Raw genomic sequence first — 14,627 nt, 5'->3', positions numbered from 1 at the left:
GGAAACATACAAAAGCTCTTGCACAGATCTCCACCACCCCCCCTTTCAAAAGGGGGAAAAAAAAAACCCCACCACACTCTAAATTGTAAATCTATTATGTCTATCTAGATCTAATAAGATGTGGGGAGATAAACACACACACACACACACACACACACACACAGGTATGATAAAGATATTTTTGTAAATAAAGATGAAAACATATATATCCATTTTAAATTTAAGGAATATTCAGCCATTAATGGATATCAAAGGAAAAGGGAATTTTAATCATCTCTCCATTCAGTCTCAGTTGGGTAAATCATATCTAAGAGATTTGCATAAATATAAACCATCAAAGACTTTTCATCTTCAAAGGGGGTTTCAAGACCCTATAAGCTTTGTACTGTAATCATCGCAGGTCACCACCCTGCAGGAATAGGGCTGCTATGGCAACATAAAAAAACTAATGCTTAAGGCTTAGCATAATATTCTGACTAATAGAAAGGAAACTCATTTTAAAAGCTGGCAGCCTATTTACCAGAAGCAGGATTAGAGGTGTTATTTCCCCTTTTAGCTGCCCCCTCCTTGCTTGTGCAGCACCCCCCCCCTAAAAAATCTAATCACTGGGATCTTTAAAAAGCTTTTGAGCAATTTGCAGTAACTTTACAATTAGCCTAAAATAAATCACAGCTTTCAGTAATGAAGAATTATTCCCAGTTGCTCCCACTGCCCTCCCTTCCTCAGATACCACCATCGTCACCTCCTTAGTAACTTTCCAAGGGAAGGAATAACTCAACCAAAATAGCAAGAAAGAAGAAAAAGCTGCAATGTAAGGAGACAAAATGTAGACTATTCCGAGAAAGTGAAAATAAAACCTAATTCATGTCACTTTTAAACTGGAAAATGGGTAGTGAAATATTAGCACTTATGGTGTTATATCTGCACTGGAAGAACTTGTTTTTCACATAAAAAAACAAAACAAAACAAAACCAACGTGCAACATTACTTGTCCCATTCTTTGTGATAACAGTTGTCACTACAAGAATCATAAAGTTTAAAACTAGCTAAGTACTTTACAATATATTTCCTGTTCTTAGAAAAATCTCTAATGCCTTTTGTTTTTAAGCCAACAGGGGCATTTAAAAATTAAATATTCTGGCCCATTCGCCTTCTCCTCCTCCCCTTCTTTCTTAAAAAATTGAATTAAGTACTGACACAAAAGGTAACTAGTGGAGAAGTTTCAATTAATTTTTTCAAAAGGAGACGATTAAATGTTTCCGGCCTGGTAAAGTGTTCATTTCAGTGAGGTGGAGGGGCTAGGGAGGGGGTGGAGGAAAAGAAGGGGAAAAAATCACAAAGAGATTGGGGAGGAGATGAAGTAGCAGGGCTCAGCAATTCTTTCAATTCCAGTGCACACCCAATAGTGTGTTGGGAGAATGCACACTGTTCGGGATTTGTGGGAGAATTGTCCCACGACAAAGGAGGCAGAGTCACGCTTGTTATAGTCCAATAAGCCGTGCCAGTCAAACAAGAACCCACACTAGCGACAAAAGGCCAGCAAGAGATTCTCACACAAAAGGAAACAAGGAAGCCCATCTTTCAGTTGTGCATCAGGCTCCGGGTTTTATGCTTCACATAAATACAAACCGAGAGGAAAAAATAAACAGCCCAAAAGACTTCTGTTAACTAGAAATCCTATTTCTATCCCAGGATTTAAAACAGCGAACAGAAGCTGTAGCTGAAGGCTGGGGTGGGTCCTCCCCTCTTAAATGAAGGGTAATACGGTGATAAACAGGCATTAACATGAAACCAAAAGGGAACAGTGGCTTCAGATTCCATTTCAATCAATTTAAGACACATTCGCATGGGGCAGGAAGCCTCGGGGATGGTAGCCTACTGTAACCGGTATCTCCCAGCTTCTGAGGGGTGACCTTGGGGAGAAGAACTCCAGTTTAGAAAGTAAACACAGGGCCTTGAACGTGGGGTCTTCCAGAAGACGCCAACACGGAGCTGTCCAGCAGCAAACTAATGGCCCCTACAGACGAAATTCTGAATTTGCTAGTAGCTACATTAAAGGAGGAAAATGAAACAGGTGAGTTTAATTTGAGTAATGTTCGTTCGACCCAACAGAGCTGAAATATTACCATTTCAACATGTGGCCAATATAAAAATGATGGAGATCATTTACATTCTTTTTGGGGGGAGGCGGCTGCAAAGTCTTCGAAACCCCATGTGTATTTTACACTTCGCAGCACATCTCAATTTGGACTTGCCACATTTCAGGCGCTCATGGGGCAGGAGGTAGCACATGGGGCAGGCGGCCACAGCCCTGGAAAGTACAGATTCGACACACCTACACGCCTGAGAAAGGTGAGCAGTTTCCTTTGGTAGTACAGCTCTTCGGGGCACTGCTGCATTTGGAGCCACAGCCTCCGAGATACTTCCAGGCGTGGGTCACAATCACTACTGTGTTCACTCTCACGGCCACGTCCCAGGCTCTTTGCCTCGGAGTGGCCCAACGGGTGGGTATTTTATTCAGCAGAGATCTGCAGAATCAGAGCAACCCTAAATAAAATCGAGCCTCCCCCTCCTTGAACAATGAAAACAATCATAGTATAATTAGGCCCATTTCAAAGTTTTCTTAAGTAATTTGACATACCAGGTTTTTATTGGCTGAAAAGTCTGTCATGAAACACACACACACCTGTCAGCAATTTAAAAAGGACGGACCAGAGAGCTGTTCAGGAAATAATATCTGTGCTAATTAAAACCACTAGTTAAAAGCTTCCTGTTTCTTCCTCGAGTTGCCCTCAGGAGTGACCTTTCCCTCTCCTCCTCCAGGTTCATTTTTTTCATTCGTGGCTAATGTGCTTTCGCTGTGTATGAAGACGGCAAATGAACCTGGGTGGGAGCCATTTACTTCCCCTGCTCTTCCAGGTGGAGGTTAGGGCCTGGCGGCCCGAGAGAAGAGATCCAATTCCCGGGGCAAGCCGGTTTCCAAGGATTGCTCTGTGAGGCTTCCAAGGAGGCCGTTCTGGCCCAACCGCAAGTCTGAGTAGGGAGCGGAAGCGTCATCCCGAGGGCAGAGTTGTTCCTCCGAACGCTCTGGGCAAAGCCAGGCTCTCCTTGTGTGAAGGGAACAGTCTCTTGGCCTCCCTCCTCTCCCTCAGCTGCCTTTCTCTCTGCTCCGTGCATGCGTTTTCAAAACCTGCAGCACCCGAACCCTTCCCTTCTGCTACTCCTCCTCAGCTGCTCCGGAGTCTTTAAAGCAAAGTGTTAGCTACTCACCCACTGGATTTCTTCAGGGCCTTCCACCTTGGGCAGCATCAGGCTTGAGGGAAGGACCCGGGACTGCAGGAGGGTCTCCAGGTCCTCTTCGGCCAGACCACTGGACACCGAGTTGACTCTCACACACTTTTCAGTTGGGCCCAGATCAAAGTCTTCAAGAGTTTTTACTATTCTCAGTCGAGCTTCGTTCTGTAGGTGTCAACAAAACGTGTCTCCTAAGTTTATTTATCATCGAGAGGAAACACAATCCAACGGACTGTGGACCTCCTGAGTGGATTCAGAGTCTGAGCACCATGACTGTATCTACACATTTCCTGTCCAGCAAATACATGGCACTTGAAATAAGTTGTCCAATCTGACAGACAGGAGACTGATTTCCAGACTTCACTCAAGAGGACTGTAACAGAGGTGACGGCCACTGTCACGCACACTAGTGCACTTCTTAACCAGTGCTGTGCTCTGGCTCTCTAGCATTGCTTTCCAACTACAAAGGTAGGATAACTCATGGGGAGCATTTATTGAGCATTTACTAAGCTCCAGGCAAGGTTCTAAGACTTCTACTTGCATTTTCTCATTTAATAAACATAAGGAACTACATAACACATGGATAATGGTAGTCTTGTCTGTCAGCATATTCACAGGAGGGAAAAAATAAGGATTTGTTTTTCTCTTTTCTACACGCGTCATGTTTTTTAGTCACTTAAAAATTTTTAGCAAGTGAGTTGATTTTTGACATTCAATTAAGAGAGCGCTCCCTGGAAAATGACACACTCCACAGTACAAAAAAGCTCCAACTTATTCAGATGGAAGGCAAAAATACCACCAAGAAATCCCATCATGAAGTGGAAGACAAATAATTTTTTTCCCTTTGACTTGCCAGTCTGTGCTCCATAGTTAAGAAAAGCTGAAAGGTTGAAAGCCTGCTTCAGTATATGAATTGTCCCTAGAAAAACTGTATGAAACCAAGCATGTTATTTATTGGCTCTGAGTCGGGGTGTTGAAGGTGGGGAAGGGGGAGGGGAGAGAAAGGAGCGCATTGAGGGGCTGGGGGTTGGAGTCAAGAGAAAGAAAGCACTTGGGGTCATTACTTCCTGCCAATTTCAGTTTCAAAAACAAGTTCCTTCAACTTGCCAACAGCCCTCAACAAATTCTCATTGTCAGAATGAACACTTATCAAAAGTAGTTTCATTTGGGAAGGGTTTTTATGATACTAATAAAACTTTAAAGCTTCTCACTGCTGACGAATGTGGTTTAAAAAAAAAAAGTCTTAACAATATACAGCCATTTGAACAGCAATACTTATCTGGAAAAATAGCAAACCAAAGCGGAGACAAAAAGAGAATTATGAGAGCCGATATTGGGTCTAAGTCTAATCAACAAGACAAGCCAGGACAGTAAATTTAAAGCAGACGGATGTAGGTCTATGACCGAGTGGGAGCAGGGAAGGCTTCCAAATGTGGTCTGAGTTAAACAGTGTGAGGAAACAGTGGCTTAGAGTTGTCAGGTCAGATGGAAACAGAATACGTAAACCAGTTTAAGACAGCCCTGTGGAGCCCTGATTTACAGAGCTCTGACTGCGGGTAATTAGGCCAAGCTTAGACAAAAGCAAGAGCGCGCGCACACTAGCTGAAGTGAAGGGCGCTGCGGCCAAGGGTGGCTTGGTTCCACATCATGCCGTTGGCTGTTCCACAGCTATAAAACTCATCCACTTGCTCTGCCATGCCTTGTTGTTACGTTCTCTAACTAGGAAAAGCCTGAAGGTGAAGAGCGGAAGTGAGCTCAGTGCCATGGTTCCAAGAACATCCCGAGCTGTCGAGAGAAAATGCCTTCAGCTTTTTGACAGTGTGGGCGTTTAGATCCATAGCCTCTGAGAACCTAAAATGCGTTATGCTCCGTGTAGCCCAAACAGCTACAAACTCAGCATTGCTCCAGCTTGTAAATATTTCAACTTCCAGGATTTCTTTCAATAGCAGGTTGGGCTTGTCAAGGGTCTACTGGGACAGAGTGAATGGAAAATGGAAAGGAATGAACTAGATCATTTCGCCTGAAAGGCATTTTAAAACTTGAGTTACATGAATCGTCATCTACGCTCTACTTTAATCTGTGTGTGTGCCCAAGACGCAGGATCCCTGGCAACGTAGACTTCCTAAATTGTTCATGTCGGTGTCTAACAAAATCTGCCCTCTAAGCTGTTCTATTGTTTCTCTGGATTAGAAAGGGGCTGTTTGTTCAAAGCTTGTGTTCTAACCTGTTTGCAAATTTTTTAAAAAAGATTTAATTAATTTATTTGACAGAGAGAGACAGCGAGAGAGGGAACGTAAGCAGGGGGAGTGGGAGAGGGAGAAGCAGGCTTCCCGCTGAGTAGGGAGCCGACATGGGGCTCCTTCCCAGGACCCTGGGACCATGACCTGAGCTGGAGGCAGACACCTAACGACAGAGCCACCCAGGCACCCCCCTCCACTACCACCAGCCCCCCACCCTGGCTTTGCGATTTTTATCTAAAGTCAGATTACCATGGTTTCAGCACATTCCGGTTTACTTAGTAAAATTCAACCCTTGTGAAACTGGCTGCAAATGAAGTACCTAATTCCAATTTGGGGCATAATCTTATTAGTACTTTTCATGTTATAATAACGAACAGTGAATACTCAGCATTTTGTTAGACTTCTTTTTTTTTTTTTTCTTTTCTTGGCTCAGAATGAAAACAAGCTCTTTCCACTTCATCATTCTGTACCTTTCCAAAAAAAGATGATGGCTTTGGAGGTATATTGCCACACAACACCCTTATTAACAGGCTGTTGCTTGCTGCAATTTACATAAACTAAGTGTGCATCCCTCTGCTATGTATTCCAAAATATCAAACAACTTCACTGAATTTACACCAACCAACAAGTATGTTGATTTTTTTTTTTTTTCTTTTTGGTGCTATAATGGTGAAATATGTTACAGTGCTAGCAAACACACCCATGCCATCTGTTGGGTGAGAAGAAGGCAGTTTCTAAGAACAATTAAGTTTAGTTCTGGGTGCTCAGCTAGAGAGAGCCACAATCCACCCAGTTGTCAAAAGAAAGAAATTCTGTTCATTCTGTTCCCTTCCTCCCTCCCTGATGCCAATCTTTCTTTCTCACAGCTCTCTGCTTTGCATCACCTTGCTCCCTTCACGCTTTCTCTCTCTCTCTATTTCCTTGGCTCCCCCTCAGCCCTGACTATCCTTCCAATTTCTATCTCATTCAGGGGATCAGTAAGACACGGGCCTGGCAGACACCCCCTTCTCTGAGGGGCTATTTAAGTGGTCTGCTCAGATACTGGGAGGTAATATTCCCTGGCAAAAGAAGGAAGAGGAAATTAAAGCAAGAAGAGGTCCCTCAAAAAAGACCTTTTTTGGGGGGTGGTTAGGGGTGGTTAGGGGGAGGTCTTACATGCTGGTGGCAAGCCAGGTTGTTCAAAATGCGGTTTGGAAGGAACTGCACTCTAAATGTGTTAACACTACAGAACGGCCTTGTTAAGCATTTCTTAGTGTAGGATGTGCTTGTCCCACTAAAATCTGACAACCTGGAAAAAACCAGAATAATGGAATTAAGGCCTTTCTCAACAGTTACATTAGATCTTTGTGGAGACTAATTATCACACTGTGTTCTGTAGCATGTCTGATTCCAGAGGTGAACTCTGTAGAGGTCACAAAGGAAGTTGGCACCAATCAGAATCTTCACCAGCTGCTGTTGTACATAAAAAGTTGTGTCACCAAACTTCCTGCAGCCAATCGATATTCCGTGCCACGGGCTGCTCAGTGCAGTGGACCAGTGGCTAATAAACTTGTCCTTATACATAAGCCACCGTATTACATGACTCTGTCTGGGCCAGGAACCAAGGCGTGCTATGATTTCAGAGACCGGGTTCTTATCACCTGGGGAAGAGACACGCTCGAGTGACGTAAGAAAGCGGATAAATCAACCATCGCCAAGACCCGCAGACTCCAAAATTAAAGGAGAAAATATGCGTGCAGTTGGTTCAATTGGCACCCATTAAAGCTAATAACTAATCATCCTCGCGAGTTTCTAGCTCAGAATGATCAAATCTGCAAAGAAAACAACATCCGTCCACTTTTACACTCCAGTGGAAGAGGTGGTCCCTCGCGGCAGGGCGGCACAGTCTCGCCATCTGGAGAATAAATCGAGTGTGAAGTACAGTATAGTTTGGGACCAAGCTCCGTGGCGGCAGCTCAGCAGTCAGTTCATTAGTTCCCAACTTCCAGGGATTAGAGCGGCATCAATTCTACTGTCGGATAGGAAGAGACAGACAGGATACGAGCTTCAAGGAGGACTGTGACAACCCGGAGGAGCCCCTTGGGTTTATTTATAAAACTACAAAGTATAAACATACCCAAATAAGTGCCTTAAATAATAGCATTATCACAGTTTCATAACATCTGAATTAACACCTTTCCCTTCATCTACCCGCCACCCCAACCTCCTATGTTAATGGATAGTCCTTTTCAGCGGAAACCGCAAGGGCACCCTTGCTGCGGCAGGCGCAGGGAGAAACCCGAGCGGCCGAACTCACGTTTGGTAATTAAGAAATATGAAAGACCTTCTAGGCTCCGGGGAGATGTATAACCCTGGTGATTTTTTTTAAAATGTGCAATTAATATTTCATCGGGGCAAAAGGCAAACTGCCAGGCCACAGCCTCAGAAACACTAGTGAATTCTGTCTTTTCTGAATGTGTCCATCTTATTTCCATGTTATCTGATTTGTAAAATGAAGTCACAGGCCTGGAGTGCAACAAACTTCAGGCAGACGTCCTTGCTATCGGTATCTATGTGAAAAAATTCTTGAAAATGTTGAGGTTGTTTGGTTTAAAATACAAACTTTGAAGTGAACTTTTCCATGGAAGGTCTCCTTTTTCATATAACTTCTTTTATACATTTATATATATATTTTTAAAAAGAATATATATATATAAAAAGAATAAAAGAAGATATAAATATATAAAGAATATATATATAAGAATATATATTTATATATATTTTTAAAAAGAAACAGGTCATTGTTTATGAACTATGTTATTGTATTTTTCTCATAAATGTATAAAAATTTATTACAATCCCAGAGACTGTTGTAGTGACTGCACTGGATAAAAGGCAAATAAATTCTCATTAATTATTACAATGTGGGAGGGTTTCTTTAGAAGATGATAGTGTTGAGTTTTCTATCCCATTGTCTTTTCCACATGTTAAAGAAATCTTTTGCTTGTTTTTGAAAGAAGAAAATTGACAATACTACATATACCATGGGTCAGCTGGCTTAAAATTTCATTCATGGGTAACAGCAAAGGCACAGGTAACAAAAGAAAGAAACCAGACAAATTGGACTTCATGAAAAAAAGTATTTGTACATCAAGAGACACTATAAATAGAAAAAGGGCAACCCACAGATGGGCAGAGAATATTTACAAATCATATAACTGACAAAGGATTTATATCTAGAATATATTCAGATCTCCTAACACTCAACAATAACAACAACAAAATACAATTCAAAGAAAACAAAAAAACACAATTCAAAAATGGGCAAAGGACTTGAATAGATATTTCTTTGAAGATGATACATGAATGGCCAAGAAGCACATGAAAAGATGCTCAACATCACTGAGCATTAGGGAAATGCACATCACAATTACACTGAGATACCACTTCACACCCATTGGGATGGCTACTATAAAACAAAACAAATACAAAAACAAAAAACAACAGGAAATAACAAGTACTGGTGAAGATGTGGATAAATTGGAACCCTAGTGTGCTGTTGGTGGGAATGTAAATTAGAGCCGCTATAGAAAATAGTATGGCAGTTCCTCAAAAAATTAAAAATAGAGTGATATGACCCAGCGATTCCACTTCTGGGGATATATCCCAAAGTATTGAAGAGAGGGTCTTCAAGAGATCATGTGTGCACCTGTGTTTATAGCAGCATTATTCATAATTGCTAAAATGTGGGAGCAACCTAAGTGTCCACTGATAGAAGAATGGCTAAGCAAAATGTGCCATGTATGTACAAAGAAATATTATTCAGCTTTAAAAAGAGAGGAAATTCTGACAGATGCTACCACATGGGCGAACCTTGAGGACGTGACGGTAAGCAAAATAAGCCAGTCACAAAAAGACAAATAATGTTGTGATTCTACTTCAATAAGGTACTTGGAGTAGTCGGGGAGTAGAATAGTGGTTGCCAGGTGTGAGGGGAGGAGGGAATGGGGGGTTCGTGTTAATGAATATAGCATTTCAGTTTTACAGGGCTGGACGGTGGTAGTGGTCGCACGACAGGGTGAATGTGCCAGTAACAATTGAATAGTACACGCAAACATGGTTAAGATGGGAAATTCTGTTATATACATAATACTACAATTTAAAAAAGTGAAAAAAATTTCACTCACTGATTTATCCCATGAAGTATTACATTCTAGGCACACTGTTTATTCCGAAAATGTAGACTTGGGTAGAGCAAAGTCTCTGATGTGTTATAAAAGGTACATTAAAACACAAGTTTATAGTGAAATGCTAAATCAGCTTTCATTCGAGGGACTAAGATGGGCCAGGGTGTATGGATAGATAGTTCATAATATGCAACTGGCATTTCTGTCCCTCAGAGATTTAATGGAAAAAGAAAAAAAAAAGCCCAAAAGAAATACTAGAATACAATAAATCTATGAAAAGAATTTATTTTGAAGGTCTCTGAGCAATTAAAAATATTTTAAAGATAGGGCGCCTGGGTGGCTCAGTGGGTTAAGCCGCTGCCTTCGGCTCAGGTCATGATCTCAGGGTCCTGGGATCAAGTCCCGCATCAGGCTCTCTGCTCAGCAGGGAGCCTGCTTCCTCCTCTCTCTCTCTGCCTGCCTCTCTGCCTACTTGTGATCTCTCTGTGTCAAATAAATAAATAAAATCTTAAAAAAAATTAAAAAAAAATATTTTAAAGACATTTCAAAAGTGGTCTTAATTTAAATCATATAGGTCTATACATTGATGAAAATTCACAGAAAGTATGCTTAAAAGGTGTGTTTCATTTTATATAAATTTTACCACAAAAGAGCAAAGAGAATGGTAAACAAATATTGAACTCTAGTCAGTGATATACACACAGAAGTATTTAAGGGGATGTCTCCTGCTGCTATCTGCAACTTACTTTGAAATTAATTAAAAAGTAAATAAATTGATGAATGGCCAGAAGGACAGATTAATGGGTAAGTTTTTACTCTGTAAAACATTAATGGGAGAATATAGGAGTTGAGTATAAGGGTATTCATTGTACAATCTTCCAACTTTTGTGATTTTTAGCGTTTTTAGAATACAATTCAGGGAAAAAATTTCTTAAAGTACCTCTAAAATGTTGATAATTTTTGGAGTCGATGGCGAATACATGGGGATTCTGAAGCAATTCTCTTTACATTTGCATATACAGATCGTCCTCAACTTATAAGGGGGTTATGTCACAATAAATTCATTGTAAGTTGAAAATATCTAAGTCAATAAATATTTTAAGTGGAAAATGTGTTGAATTCACCTAACCTACTGAATGTCATATGTGGGCCTAGTCTACCTTCAACATGCTCAGAACACTTACGCTAGTCTACAACTGGGCAAAATCATCTAACACAAAGCCTGTTTATTTCATAATAAAGTGTTGAATATGTCACGTAATTAACTGAATACTGAAAGTGAAAAGAACAGAGTGGCTGTTTGGTACAGATGGCTGTCAGTGTATTGGTTGTTTACCTTTGTGATCATGTGGCTGACTGGGGGCTGAGGCTCCCTGCTGCTTGCCAGCACCTCGAGAGAGGATCTTACTGCCTATTGCTAGCCTAAAAAAGATCCAAATTCAAAATTTAAAGTGCAGTTGCTACTGAATGTGTATCACTTTTGCCCCATTGTAAAGTTGGAAAATCCTAAATTGAACCATCGTTAAGTTGGGGACCATCTGTATTAGAATATTAGAATATTTCCACAATAAAATGTTAAAAACTAGTTAATGACTTACATTATATGATTTCACTCACATGAAGTCATATTTTAAAAAAGGTTTTATTTATTTAGTTGAGAGACAGAGATATCAAGAGAGCAGGGATAGGAGCAGAGGGACAGGGATAAGCAGACTCTGTGCTCAGTGTGGAGCCTGATGTGGGTCTTGATCCCATGACCCTGAGATCTTGACCTGAGCTAAAAATCAGGAGTCGGATGCTTAACCAACTGAGCTACTGAGGCATCCCTCATATGTGGAATTTAAGAAACAAAACAGATTAACAAAAAAGAGACAAAGACAAAGTACAAATACAGAGAACAAATTGGCGGTTGCCAGAAGGGGGGCAGATGGGAGGAGGGGTGAAATAGATAAAGGGGACCGGGGTACACTTTGCTGGGCACTGAGAAGTGTATAGAACTGTTCAATCATTGTACTGCACACCTGAAATTAATATTACACTATGTTAATTATATTTCAATGAAAAAAACCAAGTTAATGACAAGTTAACTTCATTTTACTTATAATTTGTGGGAAATAGTTTGGGTGAGATTATTTTTTAAATGATTTTAAAGATTTTATTTATTTATTTGACAGAGAGAGAGAGATCACAACTAGGCAGAGAGGCAGGCAGAGAGAGAGGGGGAAGCAGGCTCCCCGCTGAGCAGGGAGCCTGATGCGGGGCTCGATCCCAGAACCCTGAGACCATGACCCGAGCCAAAGGCAGAGGCTTAATCCATTGAGCCACCCCGGCGCCCCGGTGAGATTATTTTTAGGCTTGCGATTTTTTTTTTTGGGGGGGGGGGAATAACTAATCAATGGCTGTTAGTATATTCAAAGTTGCGCAACCATTGCCACAATCAGTTTTAGAATATTTTTAACATCCCCAAAAGAAACCCCATACTTTTCAGCAGTTACTCCCATATTCCCTCAAGCCTCCCAGCTCTGGGTAACCACTAATCTGTCTTGTTTCTCTGCAGATCTGCTTATTCTGAACATTTCATATAAATGGAATCATGCAATGTGTGATCTTTTGTGACTGGTTAGTACAATGTTTTAAAGTTTGTCATGCTGTAGCATGTATTAGTACTTCCTTCTCTATTGCCAAATTATATTCCATTGTATGGATATACCACTTTTAGTTCATCTATTATCAGTTAATGAACATCTGGTTTGTTTTGGCCTTTGGCTACTAGGAAAAACATTGCTATGAACATCATGTACAAGTTTTTGTATGGTTATCTCTCTCTTTTTTTAAAGATTTTATTTATTTGTCAGAGAGGGAGAGAGAGAGAGACAGAGCACAAGCAGGGGAAGCAGCACACAGAGGGAGAAGCAGGCTTCCCGCTGAGCAGGGAGCCCAATGCAGGACTCCATCCCAGGACCCTGGGATCATGACCTGAGCAGAAAACAGATGCTTAACTGAATGAACCACCCAGGCATCCTGGTTATCTGTTTCCATTTCTCTTGGGTACATACCTAGGAGAAAGTAGAATTGCTGGGTCATAAGGTAACTCTAATGTTTAATCTTCTATGTTTAATCTTCTGTTTCCAAAGTGGCTGTGTCAAAACACATTCTGACCAGCAGTGTATGAAGGTTCTAAGCTCTCTACATCTTCACCAACACTTGTTATGATCTTTTTGATTAGAACATCCTAATGGGTGTGGAGTGGTCTCTCACTGTGCTTATTGTGGTTTTGATTTGCATTTCCCTGATGACTAATGATGTTGAGTTATCTTTTCATGTGCTTATTAGCTTATTTTATATCTTCTTTGAAGAAAGGTCTATTTCAAATCCTTTTCCCATTAAAAAAAACTACGGTGAAATACACACAATATAAAATTTTCCATTTTATCCATTTTTAGGTGAGGAGGGGCAGAGGGAGAGGGAGAAACAGAATCTAAGCAGACCCTGAGCTAAGTGTGGAGGGCTATGCAGGGCTCGATCTTACAATCCTGAGGTCAAGACTTAAACTGAAATGAAGAGTAGGACACTTAACTGACTGAGCCATCCAGGTACCGTATTCTAACCATTTTTAAGTTTACCATTGGATGCTCTGAACCATTGTCATACTGTGCAACCCTCATGATTACCTATATCTGAAAACTTTTAATCATTTCAAATAGAAACTCTGTACGCAACAGGCAATTCTTCCTAATTCCCACCTACTCCCCAGCCACAGTAACCTCTAATCTACTTTCTGTATCCATTCTTTTGGGTTTATCTAGGAGTAGAACTGCCGGGTCCTGTCCATCACCTTTACCCCTTCTACTCTTTGACTTTGCCTTCTTCCCACCTGCTTCTGATAGATCATCCTCAACCATATGTGACAAGTCTTATGGGTTTTTTTTTTTTTTTTTTTTTTTTTTGAGGACCTTGGCAGGCATCCCCATGGGCCTCTGAGAGACCTAAAACCCAAACTCGAAGGGAAATGTGGAGCTAGTGACAAAAAGATGTCCCTCATGGACACGACTGCCCATGCTTTTTTCCATTTCTTGTTAACTTTGATTTAGTAGTGTGGCAGAGGTATACTTTACCTACAACTTTTCAAAAGACAAACTATTTACCTTTTAAAGGCATGTAGTGCCTTTCTCCATGCGAATAACAACCACCACGCTCAGATTTGTCTGTGGAGCTCTGGAGCCTTCCTACTTTTTCTGTTTTCTTTGTCCTCACTCATCACTTGTTCTCACAGCCTCAGAGGGGCAATGGTGTAATTTCTGGTTTCTAGCGGGCAGCAGAGGCTCAAGGGGCCATGAGACTTGTTCTAGGCAGGACAATCTGTGAGTGGAGGAACAGGGTGCTTTGTCATGCTTTCCCCTGGGGGGGCCACTAGCCATGTCTACATGATGTGAAGGAACCAGAGGAAAGAAAGCTAGACAACATGATCACTCATTAGGTATTTTATGTGCTTAAGGCCAAACATCCAGATACTTGAAAACATTTAGATAACCAATAGGATTTGTCCTTTAAGGTTGTTCGTGATTCTGAAAAGAAAATTTCCTGAATACTATCTCCAGATTCTGTCTGATGTCTCTGGTCTGGTGCATTTAAAAAATTTAGCCAGTAGGAGAGGGATCAGTCAAATGCTATCCACTGTGCTGGGTGCTGGGAACAGGTGCGGAGGGATAGGGACAGATATATAAGTAACTTTATATTGATATATAAGTCAACAGAGGAATGTGTCATCTAGTTGTGGCAATGAAAGACCCACAGAATGAGAAAAAAATTAATTCAAGTTGGTGCAACATACAAGAGGACCACGGGACTTAGAAACAGAAGGGAGCCCTTCAGATAGGAGGCAGGGGAGTTGGGAATCTCAACAGGTGCAGGGGGAGGGGCCAGTACC

At 41.2% G+C, this 14,627-nt stretch overlaps 1 protein-coding gene across 8 annotated transcripts in view; it reads right to left on the bottom strand.

The window, feature by feature from the left end:
• Positions 1-14,627, bottom strand: part of CLYBL (citramalyl-CoA lyase) — a 295,860-nt gene that overhangs the window by 67,778 nt on the left and 213,455 nt on the right. For all 8 annotated transcript variants that reach the window (XR_014303306.1, XM_082700829.1, XM_082700830.1 and 5 more), the window contains exon 3: positions 3,271-3,459. Coding sequence is in view for 7 of the 8 variants with exons in the window: in XM_082700829.1 (XP_082556955.1) it covers positions 3,271-3,459 (189 nt within the window). In the remaining variant the exon portion in view is untranslated. The remainder of the gene's footprint in view (positions 1-3,270; positions 3,460-14,627) is intronic.

This window comes from Mustela nivalis (assembly GCF_964662115.1).
Source record: "Mustela nivalis genome assembly, chromosome: 15".
In the NCBI taxonomy this organism is placed as follows: Eukaryota; Metazoa; Chordata; class Mammalia; order Carnivora; family Mustelidae; genus Mustela; species Mustela nivalis.
This window is presented reverse-complemented; position numbering and strand designations above follow the sequence as displayed.